Source organism: Pseudophryne corroboree, chromosome 8 (genome assembly GCF_028390025.1).
Source record: "Pseudophryne corroboree isolate aPseCor3 chromosome 8, aPseCor3.hap2, whole genome shotgun sequence".
In the NCBI taxonomy this organism is placed as follows: domain Eukaryota; kingdom Metazoa; phylum Chordata; class Amphibia; order Anura; family Myobatrachidae; genus Pseudophryne; species Pseudophryne corroboree.
The window spans coordinates 351,765,929-351,785,176 of NC_086451.1; the positions used below are offsets into that span (position 1 = coordinate 351,765,929).

Below are 19,248 nucleotides of genomic sequence, written 5' to 3' on the forward strand. Positions count from 1 at the left end.
GACGGCGTTAGAACGCCGTTGGCGGGGCGTGGTCTGGACCATTGGGGGAGGGAAGGGCCGCGGTGGCTGCGTGACGTCACACGCAGCCGCTGCGGCCAGGGACGTGGCGAGTAGTGGCCTTCCAGCGTGCAGGAGCTGCGCTGTCAGGGAGCTACTCGTCAGGTACAAAAGCATTGCCACCGTGCAATGCTTTTGTATCTGTGCGAGGGGGGTAGTGGGGGGCGTCCCCCCGCATGTCTGAGAAACTGATCGTAAATGCAGCAATTAGGCCCCAAATCTTTGTATACATATTTGATTTAATAAAAGTCAGAATGGATAGTAGTGTATTGATGGATTGGGATGATATCAGAGGAGAAGGAGGCAATGAAATGATAAGGTGACGGCCCTATAAATACATTTAAAAATGTTTATTTATTATTATTATATAGGCTGTATGTATCATGAAGATCTCGAAAAGGAACAAGATATAGGGGGTAATTCTGAGTTGATCGCAGCAGGAACTTTGTTAGCAGTTGGGCAAAACCATGGCCCTCATTCCGAGTTGTTCGCTCGTTGCCGAATTTCGCTATATTGCGATTAGTCGCTTACTGCGCATGCGCTTAGTTATTTTACTCAAAAGTTAGGTATTTTACTCACGGCATTACAAGGTTTTTTCTTCGTTCTGGTGATCGTAATGTGATTGACAGGAAGTGGGTGTTTCTGGGCGGAAACTGGGCGTTTTATGGGTGTGTGAAAAAACGCTGCCGTTTCTGGGAAAAACACGGGAGTGGCTGGAGAAATGGGGGAGTGCCTGGGCGAACGCTGGGTGTGTTTGTGACGTCAAACCAGGAACGAAACTGACTGAACTGATCGCAGTGGCAGAGTAAGTATCGAGCTACTCAGAAACTGCTAAGAAATTTCTATTCGCAATTTTGCGAATCTTTCGTTCGCAATTCTGCTATGCTAAGATACACTCCCAGAGGGTGGCGGCTTAGCGTGTGCAATGCTGCTAAAAGCAGCTAGCAAGCGAACAACTCGGAATGAGGGCCCATGTGCACTGCAGAGGGGCAGATATAACATGTGCAGAGAGAGTTAGATTTGGGTGGGGTGTGTTCAAACTGAAATCTAAATTGCAGTGTAAAAATAAAGTAGCCAGTATTTACCCTGCACAGAAACAAAATGACCCACCCAAATCTAATTCTCTCTGCAAATGTTATATCTGCCCCACCTGCAGTGCACATGGTTTTGCCCATTAGCTAACAAATTTGCTGCTGCGATCAGATCCAAATTACCCCCCATTGTCCAGGCCAAGGAGAATGGAGGGTTCATCCAAAAGGTTATGTAAAGAGAACTCCAAAAATTTCGGCCCCGTCTATGATTAATTGCTACCCAACCAAAATATATATCCTTGAATAGAGTTATTTAGAATATGAGGCCTAATTTAGACCTGATCGCTGTGCTCAAATTACACTGTCCTGCGATCATAGTCGCCGCCCAAAGGGGGAGTGTATATTCGCCCCGTGCAAGTGCGCAATCGCATGTGTGCGCCATGCAAATATGTCCCTCAGTCAGCGGACAGCTGCAAATCCGTTCGTAACTCACTTGCCTTCGAATGGTGTGTGCAGTATGTGCGCAGCCCAGGACTTACTCCGACATCACACACCCTCCCAGAAAACGCTTGGGAACACCTGCGTTTTTCCTGACACTCTCAGAAAACGGTCAGTTACCACCCACAAACAGCCTCTTCCTGTCAATCAGCATGCAAATGGCTGTGCGATAGCATGTGCATTGCGGTGCATACGCAGTCAATTGATAACTGGTTGCTGTGCGTTCCCCAGGAGGGTACAGAATGCTGGCTATTCTTGGTTTTCTACCCCATCAAAATGAAAGGTCAGCTCTGGATTGAGATAATGGTAACATTGGCATAATGTAGGAACATTTTAGAAAGACAATACTTTTATTACTTAAGGAAAGAGGTAGGAATTTCCAAGTAGCAAGTACTGTAATTGACGCAAGTGTGGTATGGGTTCAGTATATATTCATATATGTACATATGTATGTAAATATTGTGTTTCAATTTTTTTATATATACAGTACAGTCAAATTACCTTCATTCCTCATATTGTATGTGGAAACATGAAACACTATTCTACTGTACATATCTGAATAGAATACTGTGGTAACAATAAGTATACCGGATATCATAAACAGTATATGTGTTGTGATGATAACATTTGCGACACACTTACCCATTTCGGTTCTATATTTTATGTGTATTGTGTGAACCGAGGGGGTAATTCAGACCTGATTGTAGCAGCAAATTTGTTAGCAGTTGGGCAAAACCACGTGCACTGCAGGTGGGGCAGATATAACATGTGCAGAGAGTTAGATTTGGGTGGGTTATTTTGTTTCTGTGCAGGGTAAATACTGGCTGCTTTATTTTTACACTGCAATTTAGATTTCAGTTTGAACAAACCCCAACAAAATCTAACTCTCTCTGCACATGTTATATCTGCGCCCCCTGCAGTGCACATGGATTTGCCCAACTGCTAACAAATTTGCTGCTACGATAAGGTCTGAATTACCCCCAATTTTGCCAAAAAGACTTTGAGGAGGTTTTTTGACGCAGAAAGGGTATCATTTTTGTAGGTTTGAGAACAACTGTGAGGGCCTGTTGGGTTGATTTGTAAAATTTTAGATTTTTTTTTCCGGTTATGGGCAGTATAAGAGATAAGGGGCTAAATGTAATAGACTATGAGTTGCTGGAGGAGCGGGACTTTGTGCGTGCGTGCTTATTTCTTTACAGTAACAATCATTTACAAGGCAAAAGCAACCTGGTTTTGGCTTGTAAATGACTTCTGCTTGAAAATAACAGGCAGACTCGCACAAAAGTCCTGCACCTCTAGCAACTCGCAGGCTGTTACATTTAGCCTAATATCTCTGCGTATTACTGACTCTGAGGCCTGCCAAAATAAAAGGGGATTATAATATTCATGGGTGAGATTGCTACCTGGAGCTCTGCTCGGCATGCAGAGAGACAGGATTGTGGCAACGGGCCACAACCGTGTGACTCATGACACACTATGAGGTGTGGCAAAGCCCCATTTTCCGTGTGCCAGGGTGCATAGGAATGTTTGGGCACAATTACAGTCTCAGTTTATACCTGAATATGCCTGAGACAGTATCCCCTTCCACATAAATACAATTTGGAGAACTGTAAGGAGAAAGTAAATGTTTGGTATTGTTATTTCAGATTGATAAGAGTTGCAATGCAGCTGAAGCTTGAATAGTATTTTCTTATAGTCACTTTAGACATTTTTGTTTATAGATTTTATTAAAAAAAAAAAAAAAAAAACAACCAACAAACAACAGATGTTAGTACTTGCAGTACATTATTTTTTGCAACACTGCTGTCTGGTATGATAAAAAAATGAACGCTTATAAAAATAAAAATAAGAAAATCAGGCTTGACCATTATTTAATTTCTGTATCTTGCACAAAACATACTTTAGTTAAATTTAATAATGGTGAAAACAATGGTACTGCTGATACTGGTACTATATTCTGAAACTGTAGAGCGTGTTGGCTTCAGTCTCTTATCTTCTTCATCATCTTACAAATTACGTAGAGCTGGAACAATAAACACTGTGTAATACACGTTAGTTTAATATTTAAACTAAACTAAACCTACAACAGTTACCAGAAAGAAGCTACTTACTGTATTGTCTGGAAACTAAAGGATGTGCGGTGGTGTCAAATATGGCCCCATCTCATGCAATTATTTTATCTTTGCTATTGAGCAAGAAGCATTTCTTCTAACCCAACCATTGCTGCGAGAATTCTGGAATTTTGTTTTACACAAGATTCAAGGATGATTTATCAATCCTTTGGAATGATACTACAGAAGCATTTGTACAGTTGAATGGAGATTTAAAAAAAAAAGCACTGAATATACTGTACATTCACCCTGCGTCAGGATTGTGTTCATTTTTTGGACATTCATATAACTAAAAATTGCCTCCAGTTATATATATGTATATAACTTTTTTTTTATATAAGCATTACTGTGAGTCTCCCTATATTATAAATTCTAACGTACTCCAAAATAAATAGTCTCACCACTATTAAATCAATTTATAAAACAAGAAGGTAAAATATATATAATCTGCAGCAATGCCTTAAACATACTGTAGATTAGGTTTTAAAATCATCCAGGCACTTGCATGTTGCATATACAGAGATAAGCATTATACTGGAAGAGCACCCATTACCTAGGAAGTGGAAACAAGCATTTTGTTGGCTAAAAGAATATTGATGAGAATGCAGCGTATTAATCACTGGAATTTACATCACAGAAGAAAGGCTAATGCAATCTACAAGTGATGCAATCTACAAGGGCAGTAACAACCAGTAACATCACAGAGGTACATTGAACAAAGGCTACAAGTCCAGTAGAAACCAGTGACATCACAAAGATCAGTGAACACACCCTATAAGTTCAATAGGAAACTTTGACATCACAGAGGTGTAGAGAAAAACAGAAAACACAGCCTACAAGTCAAGTCAGGGGCTGTTTTAAAAGAGGAGGGGCCCTCCTCTCCAGCAGCAGCGCTATAGACTCAGCAGCAGCTTGCTTTGTGCCAGAGTCTACCGCATAAGTGCAGGGCTCCAGGAACATGGCACCCACGCATTGTTCTGGGGACACCACTACTGCGCATATCACTGGGAAAATGGCACAATTTTTCTGGTGATTTCTGTCTGCAGTGGCAGCGGCCGCCATGGGACTCCTGAGGGATAAGTGTATAATTATAGTGGTGCAGGTATGGGCGTTGTGGACCCATGTGCACTACACACCTATTAAATATATTCCAATGTTACAAGTTCAATGTGAACCACAGAGGAACAAAGTATGCAGCCAAGAGTACACTAGGAACCAGTCACATCACAGAGGAACAGAAAATGCAACTCAAAAGATCAATTGGAACAAATTACACCATAGGGAAAAAGAGAATGTATCAAACAAGTTCACCAGGAACCAGTGACATCATAGAGACAAAAAGGGAATGCAAAAAATAGAGTTCACTATGAACAAAATTACCTCACAAAGCAAAAGGGAATGTAGCAAACAAGCTCATTAGTAGAAAACAAAATGTGGGGTAGTCCTCAAGCGCTGCAAGTAATTGATGAATAGTTGTCAGTTCATCATAATCCCATTCTCATATTCAACTTCATTGGTCACACAGATTTCGCAACCTTGTACCACTCCTTGATTTTTCAAAGGTTCGCACCTTTTGACTAACCTCCTCAAAGCGAGATATGTACGTCAAAAGGTTTCTTTTAGGAGTTCTTCTTATGCACTTATATTTTTCAGGATAATAGGTTTATACATCCCCGTCCCTCAAAAAGAGCACTCACCTCTCAACAGTGCCCTATATTCCTTAAAAGGTTTCTTTGTTATCGACCGGTCACAGGGCTTCCACTAGTGTTCATCAGTACTATAGCGGATATGCGGAGTGCTCTTTTTGAGGGACGGGGATGTATAAACCTATTATCCTGAAAAATAGAAGTGCATAAGAAGAACTCCTAAAAGAAACCTTTTGACGTACATATCTCGCTTTGAGAAGGTTAGTCAAAAGGTGCGGTACAAGGTTGCGAAATCTGTGTGACCAATGAAGTTGAATATGAGAATGGGATTATGATGAACTGACAACTATTCATCAATTACTTGCAGCGCTTGTGGACTACCCCACATTTTGTTTTCTATATATTGTCTCAAGGAGTTGTGCTCTTGGGGGTTGGTACTGAGCTGCAGCAGGGGCGCAAGTTACTCTTTTCAGTTTATTGTGGTATATAAGCTCATTAGTAACTAGTGATACCATAGAGGAAAAGAGAGTGCAGCACACAAGTTCACTAGGAACCAGTGGCGTCAGAACGGGCGGGCAAGGGGGCAGAATGCCCCAAAACATGTCAGAGGCGTAGGCGCGGGGAAGCGCTTACCACAGGATCGCCTAAAAAAACACATTTTGGCGCTCTCCCCAATTATACCCCAAACCCGTGCGGGGAGCGCTTACCACGGGATCGCCGTGGAGACTTCTACTTTAAAACGGGTGCTCTGTGCTGCCACAAGCGTGTCGCCCCCTCTACTGTCCTAGTCAGCTCTTTACTGATGCATTACTGGGAGGAGGCGTGGATGTCCCAGCAGGCGCAGCCAGGCCATGCCTCCTTCCAGTAATGCATCAGTGAAGAGATGACTAAGACAGGACAGGGGGAAGCACGCTGCTGCAGCACAGAGCAAACTTTTTAAAGTAGAAGTCTCCGCGGGGATCCCGTGGTAAGCGCTCCCCGCACGGGTGGGGGTGAGGTGGGGGTATAATTGGGGAGAGCGCCAAAATGTGTTTTTTTAGGCCCCCCCCCACCAACCACAAAACATTCTAGCGCCCCTGATAGGAACCATTGACATTGGAAAAGAGAGTGCAGCACACAAGTTGTCCAGGAACCAGTGCCATCATAAAGGAACAGAGAGTGCAGCACACAAGTTCACTAGGAACCAGTGATATCATAGAGCAGTGGTACCTAGGGAGACCAATCCTAGGCCATTTTTTCAATTCCGGGATTCGTGCAGTCCAGCAGTCAGTCAGGAGCCGCTGCTGCTGTCTCTTCCTTGATTGGCTGCCGGTCCACCAGCTCCAATTGGCTGGTGGCCGGCGCTACATTTGAAATTCCGCCGCTGCTGTCAATATGTGTTCATGGCTGCCCGCCTAAGCTTTAAACACCCTGCTGCCACCCGGGCCGCACAGCCCTGTGCTATAGTGCTCAGCGCTGCCTGGCAAAACTGCGCATGAGCAATTTAATCCCGTGAATCCCAGTATTGGAGGCTCCAATACCGGCATTTTTGGGCCAGAATCACGGGATCCTGATCTTGGGATTGGCCTCCCTAGTGGTACCCAAACTCGTTCCTCAAGAACCCCTAACAGTTTATGTTTCCAAGTCACCGGGCAGTTGCACAGGTGTATTCATTACTCACTGACACATTTTAAAAGATCCACAGTGGAATTCATTTCTCTAGTGATTCTGTGAGACCTGGAAAATGTGAATTGCTGGGGGTCCTTGAGGATCAAGTTTGGAAACCACTGTCAGAGGGGAACAGGGAGTGCAGCATAAAAGTTCACTAGGAACCAGTGACATCAAAGAGGAACAGGAAGTGCAGCATACAAGTTCACTAGGGACCAGTGACTTCAATACTTAGAGGTGACATTTTCATTAATATTGGTTCAGCTCCACTGTCTGTAGATGAAAGGTGCGCTTATTAAATACCTATAAAAACTGATGAACACTGATTGTTTTACAGTATTTTACAGTACACATTTAAATAAGTGTATACAGCACTGTGCAATAAGGATCCAAACAATACATTTATAATATATAGATACATTTACAATTCATTGTCTCAGCAGTCACACTCTATAGGGCTGATTCTGAGTTGGATGCAAAGTGTCTGTATTTGCAGGTAGCTGTAGATCTTTATGTGAGATTCCACACAGTTAATGCAAGGATTCGTGAATCTGCAAGCGGGAAGCCCTGACTCTCATTTATTTGACACCAACAGCCGGACTGTCATCCTTAGTAGTGGTACTTGCAAGAGATCCGCCTGAAACAGGCTTCCCTTCTCCGTACGACGACTCAGAATAGCACAGAACTCCGCACAACACTCAGAATCAGCCCTTATGTCTCTTGAACAGGTTCTATAGCGTTAAATAATGGCTTTTTCCACTACATTTTGAAATAGTTTAGAAGTCTGTGTTGGATTGTTCCTGGGATAGGGGAATGTAGCGCTTTGACACTTGCGCTCATTGTCATAAAATGGATGATTAAGCTGTAGTTCCACTGATGGCACAGAAGACATGCAAGGAATTCTGCATCCAGGAATTGTGCATGGTGTCTTCTTGGTATATCTGTAACAAGAAATTGCAGAAATGTAAGCAGATAGTTTCACCTGGCAACAGATAACATTCATTCTTCTCACTGAATGATTTTACCTTCAAAGCTGTCCAAGGGAAGCATTTAAAGAGACAAAAGAAATGATTATAGACTGATACACCGATTGATTTTGAGCCACTAAATCTAAAATTCTATACTAGTTGCCTTAAATAGACCAATTTCATTCACAATATGCATGAGGATTTATAAATATCTGAGATAAATAGTGGGAAAATATTTATTTTGATGCATACTAACTATCTTTCTGTAGACTTCTTCTTTTTCTCCAATATGGCAAAAATAAGATTTTACTTACCGGTAAATCTATTTCTCGTAGTCTGTAGTGGATGCTGGGGACTCCGTAAGGACCATGGGGAATAGACGGGCTCCGCAGGAGACAGGGCACTTTAAGAAAGAATTTGGATACTGGTGTGCTCTGGCTCCTCCCTCTATGTCCCTCCTCCAGACCTCAGTTAGAGATACTGTGCCCGGAAGAGCTGACAGTACAAGGAAAGGATTTTGGAATCCAGGGCAAGACTCATACCAGTCACACCAATCACACCGTATAACTTGTGATAAACTTACCCAGTTAACAGTATGAACAACAACAGAGCATCAGATCAACCCTGATGCAACCAAACACAACCCTTACGTAAGCAATAACTATATACAAGTATTGCAGAAGAAGTCCGCACTAGGGACGGGCGCCCAGCAACCACTACGGACTACGAGAAATAGATTTACCGGTAAGTAAAATCTTATTTTCTCTAACGTCCTAGTGGATGCTGGGGACTCCGTAAGGACCATGGGGATTATACCAAAGCTCCCAAACGGGCGGGAGAGTGCGGATGACTCTGCAGCACCGAATGAGCAAACACAAGGTCCTTCTCAGCCAGGGTATCAAACTTGTAGAACTTTGCAAAAGTGTTTGAACCTGACCAAGTAGCCGCTCGGCAAAGCTGTAATGCCGAGACCCCTCGGGCAGCCGCCCAAGAAGAGCCCACCTTCCTTGTGGAGTGGGCTTTTACTGATTTTGGAAACGGCAATCCAGCCGTAGAATGAGCCTGCTGAATCGTGTTACAGATCCAGCGAGCAATAGTTTGCTTTGAAGCAGGAGCACCCAGCTTGTTGGGTGCATACAGGATAAACAACGACTCAGTTTTCCTGACTCTAGCCGTTCTGGCTACATAAACCTTCAAAGCCCTGACCACATCTAGTAACTCGGAATCCTCCAAGTCACGAGTAGCCACAGGCACCACAATAGGTTGGTACATATGAAAAGATGACACCACTTTTGGCAGAAATTGTGGACGGGTCCGCAATTCTGCCCTGTCCACATGGAAAACCAGATAGGGGCTTTTATGTGACAAAGCCGCTAATTCTGACACACGCCTAGCTGAAGCCAAGGCTAATAGCATGACCACCTTCCAGGTGAGAAATTTTAACTCCACGGTTTTGAGTGGCTCAAACCAGTGTGAATTCAGGAAACTCAACACCACGTTAAGATCCCAAGGTGCCACTGGAGGCACAAAAGGAAGCTAAATATGCAGTACTCCCTTTACAAACATCGACTTCAGGAAGAGAAGCCAGTTCTTTTTGAAAGAAAATGGATAGGGCCGAAATCTGGACCTTAATGGAACCCAATTTTAGGCCCAAAGTCACTCCCGACTGTAGGAAGTGAAGGAAACGGCCCAGCTGGAATTCCTCCGTAGGGGCATTCCTGGCCTCACACCAAGCAACATATTTTCGCCATATACGGTGATAATGTTTAGCCATCACGTCTTTCCTAGCCTTTATCAGCGTAGGAATAACCTCATCCGGAATGCCTTTTTCTGCTAGGATCCGGCGTTCAACCGCCATGCCGTCAAATGCAGCCGCGGTATGTCTTGGAACAGACAGGGTCCCTGTTGCAACAGGTCCCGTCTTAGAGGCAGAGGCCACGGGTCCTCTGTGAGCATTTCTTGCAGCTCTGGATACCAAGTCCTTCTTGGCCAATCCGGAACAATGAGTATTGTTCTCACTCCTCTTTTTCTTATGATTCTCAGCACCTTGGGTATGAGAGGAAGAGGAGGAAATACATAAACCGACTGGAACACCCACGGTGTCACTAGTGCGTCTACAGCTATCGCCTGAGGGTCTCTTGATCTGGCGCAATACCTCTGTAGCTTTTTGTTGAGGCGGGATGCCATCATGTCCACCTGTGGCAGTTCCCACCGACTTGCAATCTGCGCGAAGACTTCTTGATGAAGTCCCCACTCTCCCGGGTGGAGGTCGTGCCTGCTGAGGAAGTCTGCTTCCCAGTTGTCCACTCCCGGAATGAACACTGCTGACAGTGCTCTTACGTGATTCTCCGCCCAGCGAAGAATTCTGGTGGCTTCCACCATCGCCACCCTGCTCCTTGTGCCGCCTTGGCGGTTTACATGAGCCACTGCGGTGATGTTGTCTGACTGAATCAGCACCGATTGGTCGCGAAGCAGGGTCTCCGCTTGACTTAGGGCGTTGTATATGGCCCTTAGTTCCAGGATATTGATGTGAAGGCAAGTCTCCTGACTTGACCACAGACCTTGGAAATTTCTTCCCTGTGTGACTGCCCCCCACCCTCGGAGGCTTGCATCCGTGGTCACCAGGACCCAGTCCTGAATGCCGAATCTGCGGCCCTCGAGAAGGTGAGCACTCTGCAGCCACCACAGGAGAGACACCCTGGCCCTGGGGGATAGGGTGATCAGCCGATGCATCTGTAGATGTGATCCGGACCACTTGTCCAACAGATCCCACTGAAAGGTCCTCGCATGGAACCTGCCGAAGGGAATGGCCTCGTATGATGCCACCATCTTTCCCAGGACTTGCGTGCAGTGATGCACCGACACCTGTTTTGGTTTTAAGAGGTCTCTGACCAGTGTCATGAGTTCCTGCGCCTTCTCCGTCGGGAGAAAAACCTTCTTCTGGTCTGTGTCCAGAATCATGCCCAGACGCGTCGTAGGAATCAGCTGCGACTTTGGAATATTTAGAATCCAGCCGTGCTGTTGTAACACTTCCCGAGAGTGTGCTACGCTGATCAGCAACTGCTCTCTGGACCTCGCCTTTATGAGGAGATCGTCCAAGTATGGGATAATTGTGACCCCCTGCTTTCGCAGGAGCACGATAATTTCCGCCATTACCTTGGTAAATATTCTTGGTGCCGTGGAGAGACCAAACGGCAACGTCTGGAATTGGTAATGACAATCCTGTACCACAAATCTGAGGTACGCCTGATGAAGTGGATAAATGGGGACATGAAGGTATGCATCCTTTATGTCCAGAGACACCATAAAATCCCCTCCTTCCAGGCTTGCGATGACCGCTTTGAGCGATTCCATCTTGAACTTGAACCTTTTCAGGTATATGTTCAGGGATTTTAAATTCAATATGGGTCTGACCGAACCGTCCAGTTTCTGTACCACAAACATGGTCGAATAGTAACCCTTCCCTTGTTGAAGGAGGGGAACCTTGACCACCACCTGCTGAAGATACAATTTGTGAATTGCAGCTAACACTATTTCCCTCTCTAAGGGGGAAGCTGGCAGGGCCGATTTGAGGTAACGGTGAGGGGGCATCTCTTCGAATTCCAGCTTGTATCCCTGAGACACAATCTCTATAGCCCAGGGATCCACCTGGGAGTGAACCCACTTGTGGCTGAAATTTTGGAGACGCGCCCCCACCGGGCCTAGCTCCGCCTGTGGAGCCCCAGCGTCATGCGGTGGATTTAGTGGAAGCCGGGGAGGACCTCTGTTCCTGGGAACTAGCTGTATTGTGCAGCTTCTTTCCTCTACCCCTGCCTCTGGCAAGAAAGGACGCACCTCGGACCTTCTTGCCCTTTTGTAATCGAAAGGACTGCATTTGGTAATACGGTGCTTTCTTAGGTTGTGAGGGAACATATGGCAAAAAATTTGACTTTCCAGCCGTAGCTGTGGAGACCAGGTCCGAGAGACCCTCCCCAAACAACTCCTCACCCTTGTAAGGTAAAACCTCCATGTGCCTTTTTGAGTCGGCATCACCTGTCCACTGCCGAGTCCACAGGACCCTTCTGGCAGAAATCGACATTGCATTTATTCTAGAGCCCAGTAGGCTAATGTCTCTTTGAGCATCTCTCATATATAGGACAGCGTCTTTTATATGCCCCAGGGTCAGTGATATAGTATCCTTGTCCAAGGTATCAAGTTCCTCAGATGAGGTATCTGTCCATGCTGCTACAGCATTACACATCCAGGCCGACGCAATCGCCAGCCTTAGTAAGGTACCTGAATGTGTATAAATAGACTTCAGGGTACCCTCCTGCTTTCTATCCGCAGCATCTTTCAGGGTGGCCGTATCCTGTGACGGCAGGGCTACCCTCTTGGATAAGCGTGTTAAAGCTTTGTCTACCCTAGGGGAGGATTCCCAGCGTAACCTGTCCGTTGGTGGGAAAGGATACGCCATAAGCATCCGTTTGGAAACCTGTATTTTTTTATCAGGAGATTCCCAAGCTTTTTCACATAACTCATTTAGCTCATGTGAAGAGGGAAAGGTCACCTCTTGCCTTTTTTCCCCATACATATAAACCCTCTTGTCAGGGACTGGGGTTTTCTCTGTGATGTGCAACACATCCTTCATTGCTATAATCATATAACGGATGGCTTTAGCCAATTTAGGCTGTAACTTTGCATCATCGCCATCGACACTGGAGTCAGAATCCGTGTCGATATCTGTGTCAACAATTTGGGATAGTGGGCGCTTCTGAGACCCTGACGGCCTCTGCGACATAGGATCAGGCATGGGCTGAGGCCCCGGCTGTCCTAAGGCTTCAGCTTTATCCAACCTTTTATGCAAGGAATTAACATTATCATTTAAAACCTTCCACATATCCATCCAATCGGGTGTCGGCGGCGACCCCACATTCATTTGTTCCCGCTCTGCTTCCACATAGCCTTCCTCGTCAAACATACCCACACATGCGCACCGACACACCACACACACAGGGGATGCTCCTTTTGAAGACAGTTCTCCCATCAAGGCCTTTTGGAGAGACAGAAAGAGAGTATGCCAGCACACACCCCAGCGCTATATGACCCAGGAATCACACAGTAACTTAGTGTTAACCCAGCAGCTGCTGTATATACTGTTTTTGCGCCTAATTTATGTGCCCCCCCCCTCTCTTTTTACCCTCTTCTACCGTGTTTCTGCAGGGGAGAGCCTGGGGAGCTTCCTCTCAACGGAGCTGTGGAGAGAAAATGGCGCTGGTGAGTGCTGAGGAAGCCCCGCCCCCTCAGCGGCGGGCTTCTGTCCCGCGTTTCTGTGTAAAAATATGGCGGGGGCCCATGCATATATACAGTGCCCAACTGTATATATGCCCACTTTTGCCAAGAGGTCTCTAATTGCTGCCCAGGGCGCCCCCCCCCTGCACCCTACAGTGCTGTGCGCTACCTCAGTATAAAGACTGGAGTCTTCTGCCGCCGATTTCGAAGTCTTCTTGCTTCTGTCACCGGCTTCTGTCTTCCGGCTCTGCGAGGGGGACGGCGGCGCGGCTCTGGGATCGGACGACAAAGGGTGAGATTCTGTGTACGATCCCTCTGGAGCTAATGGTGTCCAGTAGCCTAAGAAGCAGGACCTATCTTCAGTGAGTAGGGCTGCTTCTCTCCCCTCAGTCCCACGTAGCAGAGAGTCTGTTGCCAGCAGATCTCTCTGAAAATAAAAAAACCTAACAAAATACTTTCTTTTATAGCAAGCTCAGGAGAGCTCACTAAGTAGCACCCAGCTCGTCCGGGCACAGATTCAAACTGAGGTCTGGAGGAGGGACATAGAGGGAGGAGCCAGAGCACACCAGTATCCAAATTCTTTCTTAAGTGCCCTGTCTCCTGAGGAGCCCGTCTATTCCCCATGGTCCTTACGGAGTCCCCTGCATCCACTAGGACGTTAGAGAAATAATACCGTGTCACAGCAGCTTGAAACCCTGTCCACAACACAGACTGGACCTGAATTATTGTGGGTCTTCCCTCTGCTGGCGCTTAGAGATGACATCATCTCCAAGCGCCGGTGATCCGTCTCTCCATATGCTTTTAAGGTCACACCGTTCACATAGCAGGCTACCTGGGTCAGTGTCGGCTTTCGACCATGGTAGTTACCACAGTTAGATTCACTGATAAAACGACTTGGATAATTTTTCTCTGAATCTTTCCGGCAATAACCTGGGTTAAAATTTTGGTGGAAAAGGGGTATATGATAATACTAGCTATGACTAACCAATATAAGTTCCATGTCAAGCAAAATTCTGTCAAGGCATAGTGACTTACATGTATGGCAAGGCATGGCGACTTACGTGTATGGCAAAGCATGGCGACTTACGTGTATGGCAAAGCATGGCGACTTACATGTATTGCAAGGCATGGCGACTCACATGTATGGCAAGGCATGGCGACTTACATGTATGGCAAGGCATGGTGACTTACATGTATGGCAAAGCATGGTGACTTACATGTATGGCAAGTCATGGTGACTTTCATGTATGGCAAGGCATGGCGACCTACAGTACATGTATATTTGTATATGTTATAACTAGTGTCTTGTGTAAAATACTGGAACACTAAAAATCATGGCTGAGAGGAAAACCCCCCCAAAAGTGTCTTACTTAGGAACATGCACAAATAGTGTTTTCTATTTGCAGGGATAACTGTTGTTGCAGCAGTTTATCATTAAGTTGCAAGGACATTCATAAAAATAAGGTAGATGAAAGTACATTTACAGAGGAGAAGGTCCTAACAGAACTTTCACAACTAAAAGTGGATAAATCAATGGGACCAGATGGGATACACCCAAGGATACTCGAAGAGCTAAAAGATGTGCTGGTTACACCTTTAACAGAATTATTTAACCAGTCACTAAATACAGGTGCTATTCCAGAGGACTGGAAAAGAGCAAATGTAGTTCCACTGCACAAAAGTGGAAGCAAGGAAGAAGCAAGTAACTACAGACCAGTAAGCCAACCATCCGTAGTATGGAAAGTAATGGAAAAACTATTAAAAGAAAGAGTCGTGGAATATCTTAAATCAAACCACTTACAGGATCCAAAACAGCATGGATTTACTGGTGGGAGATCATGCCAAACAAATCTTATTGACTTTTTTGACTCTGTGACGAAAATAATAGATCAAGGGGGAGCTGTAGATGTAGCATATCTAGACTTTAGTAAGGCATCTGACACTGTCCCACATCGCAGACTGCTAAATAAACTTGAAAGCGTGGGGGTGGATAATAAAACAGTTAAATGGATAAGAACCTGGTAAAACAGTTAAATGGATAAGAACCTAGTTGCAGGATAGGTTACAGACAGTTGTAGTTATTGGAGTGCAATCTATGGAGGGAAATGTTACCAGTGTACTTGGTCCAGTTCTCTTTAATATCTTTGTTGGTGACATTGCAGATGGTATTTAAGGGAAGGTATGCCTTTTTGCAGATGATACAAAGATATGCAACAGGGTAGACACACCGGGAGGGGTAAAACAAATGATTGATGACCTAGGTAGGCTTGAAAAAGTTTAATGCTAAAAAATGCAAAATCATGCAATTGGGTCTCAAAAACCCAAAGGCTAAATATAGTATCAAGGGTACTATAATGGAAACTACTGAGGAGGAAAGGGATTTAGGAGTCACTATTTCAAGTGACTTGAAGGCAGGAAAGCAATTCAACAAAGCTATGAGAAAGGGAAGTCAGATGCTTGGTTGCATAGGGAGAGGAATCAGTAGTAGGAAAAAAGAAGTGATAATGCCACTGTATAGGTCATTGGTGCGGCCCCATCTGGAATACTGTGTCCAGTTCTGGAGACCATATCTCCAGAAGGATATAAATACATTAGAGAGTGTACAAAGAAGGGCAACTAAAATGGTGCATGGCCTACATCACAAAACGTACCCGGAAAGGCTAAAAGATCTTAACATGTATAGTTTGGAGGAGAGAAGGGAAAGGGGTAACATGATAGAAACTTTCAAATATATTAAGGGTCTTAACAAAGTTCAGGAGGGAAATATTCTTTAAAGGAAGAGAAATATTAGAACTCGAGGACATACACTGAGACTGGAGGGGGGGAGGTTCAGGGGAAATTTAAGGAAAAATTACTTCACAGAAAGGGTAGTGGATAAGTGGAATAGTCTCCCATCAGAGGTAGTAGAGGCTAAGACTGTAGAGCAATTTAAACATGCTTGGGATAGGCATATGAATATCCTTACAAAGAATTAAGGTTCAAAAAGGGTTGAGATTGCCTAAAGGATAAAAAAAAAGGGGCAGACTACATGGGCCAAGTGGTTCTTACCTGCAATCAAATTCTATGTTTCTATGTAAAATCTCAGTGACGCAGTTGGAATTTGTTCAGCTGGCGTGACAATACTGATTTGGAATGCTAAGAGTTAAATTACCTTTTCACTAGTCAGTCTGAGGGTATCTGCACTTACATGACCCGGCTAGCTGGATCATGCATGCGCAGTGAAAATGAAAGCAGACTTTCATTTCCAATGAAAAAAAGAATACATTTTTTTGGTAACAATTATTTATAACTATTATATATACATAGATACTTGCCACCCCTCAGGGATAGGTTAAACAGCTCGCCCTCTTAAGCAATATCTTGCTATATACTGTATAAACTTTGAAATAAGCAGCACTCCTAGAACTTTTCACAATAAACGGGCCTCCATCCCATCATTTTGCAATGTTTTGGTATTTATTTCAACCGTCGTCAGGCATACACAAAAAACGTCTTACCTTTATAACATACAGACACCATGTGGTATATTTAGTAAGATTCGTAATTGTCGGGATTTGGAGGGAGATTAAACACGAATGACATCGGTAGTGTGAATTTGCAACTTTTTGGGTTTTTTTACGACTCATTTACTAAGCTGTCGTATTCTGCATTTTCTTTTTCCCGATGCCGATGTCATTCGTAATTTCTGGCAGTGTTTTACAGGAGTGATTTGTAAAACACTGCCGGACTTGACACAATGAATCCCGGCCGGATCTGTAAGATCCGTGCAGGGCTTCATTGTGTATATTAGGAGGTGAAGAAAGAGTTAAAAATCAGAAAATCTTTTTGCGTGGGGTCCCCCCTCCTAAGCATAACCAGCCTCGGGCTCTTTGAGCCGGTCCTGGTTGTAAAAACACAGGGGAAAAAATGACTGGAGTTCCCTCATATTTAAACAACCAGCACCGGGCTCTGTGCCTGGTCCAAAAAATATGGGGGACAAAAAGCGTAGGGGCCCCCCGTATTTTTAACACCAGCACCGGGCTCCACTAGTCAGAGAGTGAATGCCACAGCCGGGGGACACTTTTATATTGGTCCCTGCGGCCCTGGCATTAAATCCCCAACTAGTCACCCCTGGCCGGGGTACCCTGGAAGAGTGGGGTCCCCCCCCTCCATCCACCCAAGGACCAGGGGTGAAGCTCAAGGCTGTTCCCCCCCTCCAAGGGCAGTGGAAGGGAGGCTGATAGCCTTTTGTGTAAAAAAGAGTATTGTTATTTGTAGCAGAACTACAAGTCCCAGCAAGCCTCCCCCGCAAGCTGGTACTTGGAGGACCACAAGTACCAGCATGCGGGGGGGGGGGGCGCGCGCTGTTACCTGTAGTTCTACTACAAAAAAAAGACCCAAATAAAAACATAACACACACACCATGATAGTAAAATTTTCTTAAACATACATGCACACTTACATACATACATACTTACCTATGTTGACACGAAGCACTCGGTCCTCTTCTCTAGTAGAATCCAGGGGTACCTGTAAATAAAATTATACTTACAAAAAATCCGGGGTAGATCGGTCCTCTTCTTAACAGTTATAATCCATGTACTTGGTAAAAAAAATAAAACAAAATACCTGCTCCACACACTGAAAGGGGTCTCATGTTTACACATGGAACCCCTTTCCCGAATGTCGGGACCCCCCGTGACTCCTGTCAAAGAGGGTCCCTTCAGCCAATCAGGGAGCGCCACATCATGGCACTCTCCTGATTGGCTGTGCGCTCCTGAACTGTCAGTCAGGAGGCGCACTGTGAATACAATGTAGCGCAGCGGCGCTACATTATATCCAATGGTGGGAACTTTGTGGTCTGCGGTAGACCGCAAGGTTAAGTGGGGCCAACCACAAGAGTGACCCCACTTAACCTCGCGGTCTACCGCAGACCGCAAAGTTCCCATCATCACCGATGCTGTTTGTTTAAATATGGGGGAACCCCAGTCAATTCCCCCCCCCCCCGTATTTTTACAACCAGGACTGGCTCAAAGAGCCTGAGGCTGCTTATGCTTAGGAGGGGGGACCCCACGCACATTTTTTTCCTGTTTTTTTTACTATTTCACACCCCTTACCACTGATAAACATGCACGGATCTCACTCATCCGTGCATGCCTATCAGAATACGGTAAAAAAAAGCAGGTCTATTTGAAAACTGCTTTTTTTTACGATTTGTACTTTTTCCCTGCAGTGGGGTAAATTTACTAAGGTGGGAGATTTTTAGAACTGGTGATGTTGCCCATGGCAACCAATCAGATTCTACTTACCATTTATTTAGCTGCTTCTAGTAGATAATAGATATAATCTGATTGGTTGCTATGGGCAACATCACCAGTTCTAAAAACTCCCACCTTAGTAAATTTACCCCAGTGTTTGTGAATTCGAATTTTTAGTAAATGACAGAGTTGTATAAAATAACAGGCGTGTTTGACCGATGGTGTATTCATTCGTATTTTTTTTCTTTGCCATCAAAAAAAAATACGAATGCCCTCATCACTGCCGAGATTTGTGTTTAGTAAATTCCCGAGATGACACAGCAACTCGGTCAAAATTGGGAGCTTAGTAAATATACCCCCATGTGTAATGGTCCATGGATGCTAGGGAGCGCATGGCTCAGCAGAGAAATGCTATTTAATTAGCACTAGAAGGTAAACCTGTAGAACAACCTTTGGTCAAACACTTTAAATTGCATAGGCATAATCCCTCAAGTCTGAGGTACAAAATTATTCTGTGTCTGAAGGTAGAAGTAGAGGTTATGGGGAGGCTCTTACAAAAAGAGGCATGATGGATAAGTAATGTTAGCACTATAGCCCCTTATGGGTTAAATTAATCCCTGTCCTTTAATTGTTTCTTATAGGACTGTGGCACTGTGCGTTTTTTTTAATTTTTTACCACAATTAGTGTTGGCGGATAGTGATTGTTCTTTTACTAATATATATTGTCTTTATATATGAGTGAATACATTGTTATTAGTACATATGCTGATGCCGGTCACCGGTAT

The 19,248-nt window shown here is 44.7% G+C and overlaps 1 protein-coding gene across 2 annotated transcripts in view; it reads right to left on the reverse strand.

Annotated features, from left to right (window-relative positions):
• Positions 1 to 6,152: 6,152 nt before the first annotated feature.
• Positions 6,153 to 19,248, reverse strand: part of DOCK11 (dedicator of cytokinesis 11) — a 981,167-nt gene continuing 968,071 nt past the window's right edge. For both annotated transcript variants that reach the window (XM_063937505.1, XM_063937504.1), the window contains one exon: positions 6,153 to 7,931. In XM_063937505.1, the coding sequence (XP_063793575.1) occupies positions 7,848 to 7,931 (84 nt within the window). In that variant the 3' untranslated portion in view covers positions 6,153 to 7,847. The remainder of the gene's footprint in view (positions 7,932 to 19,248) is intronic.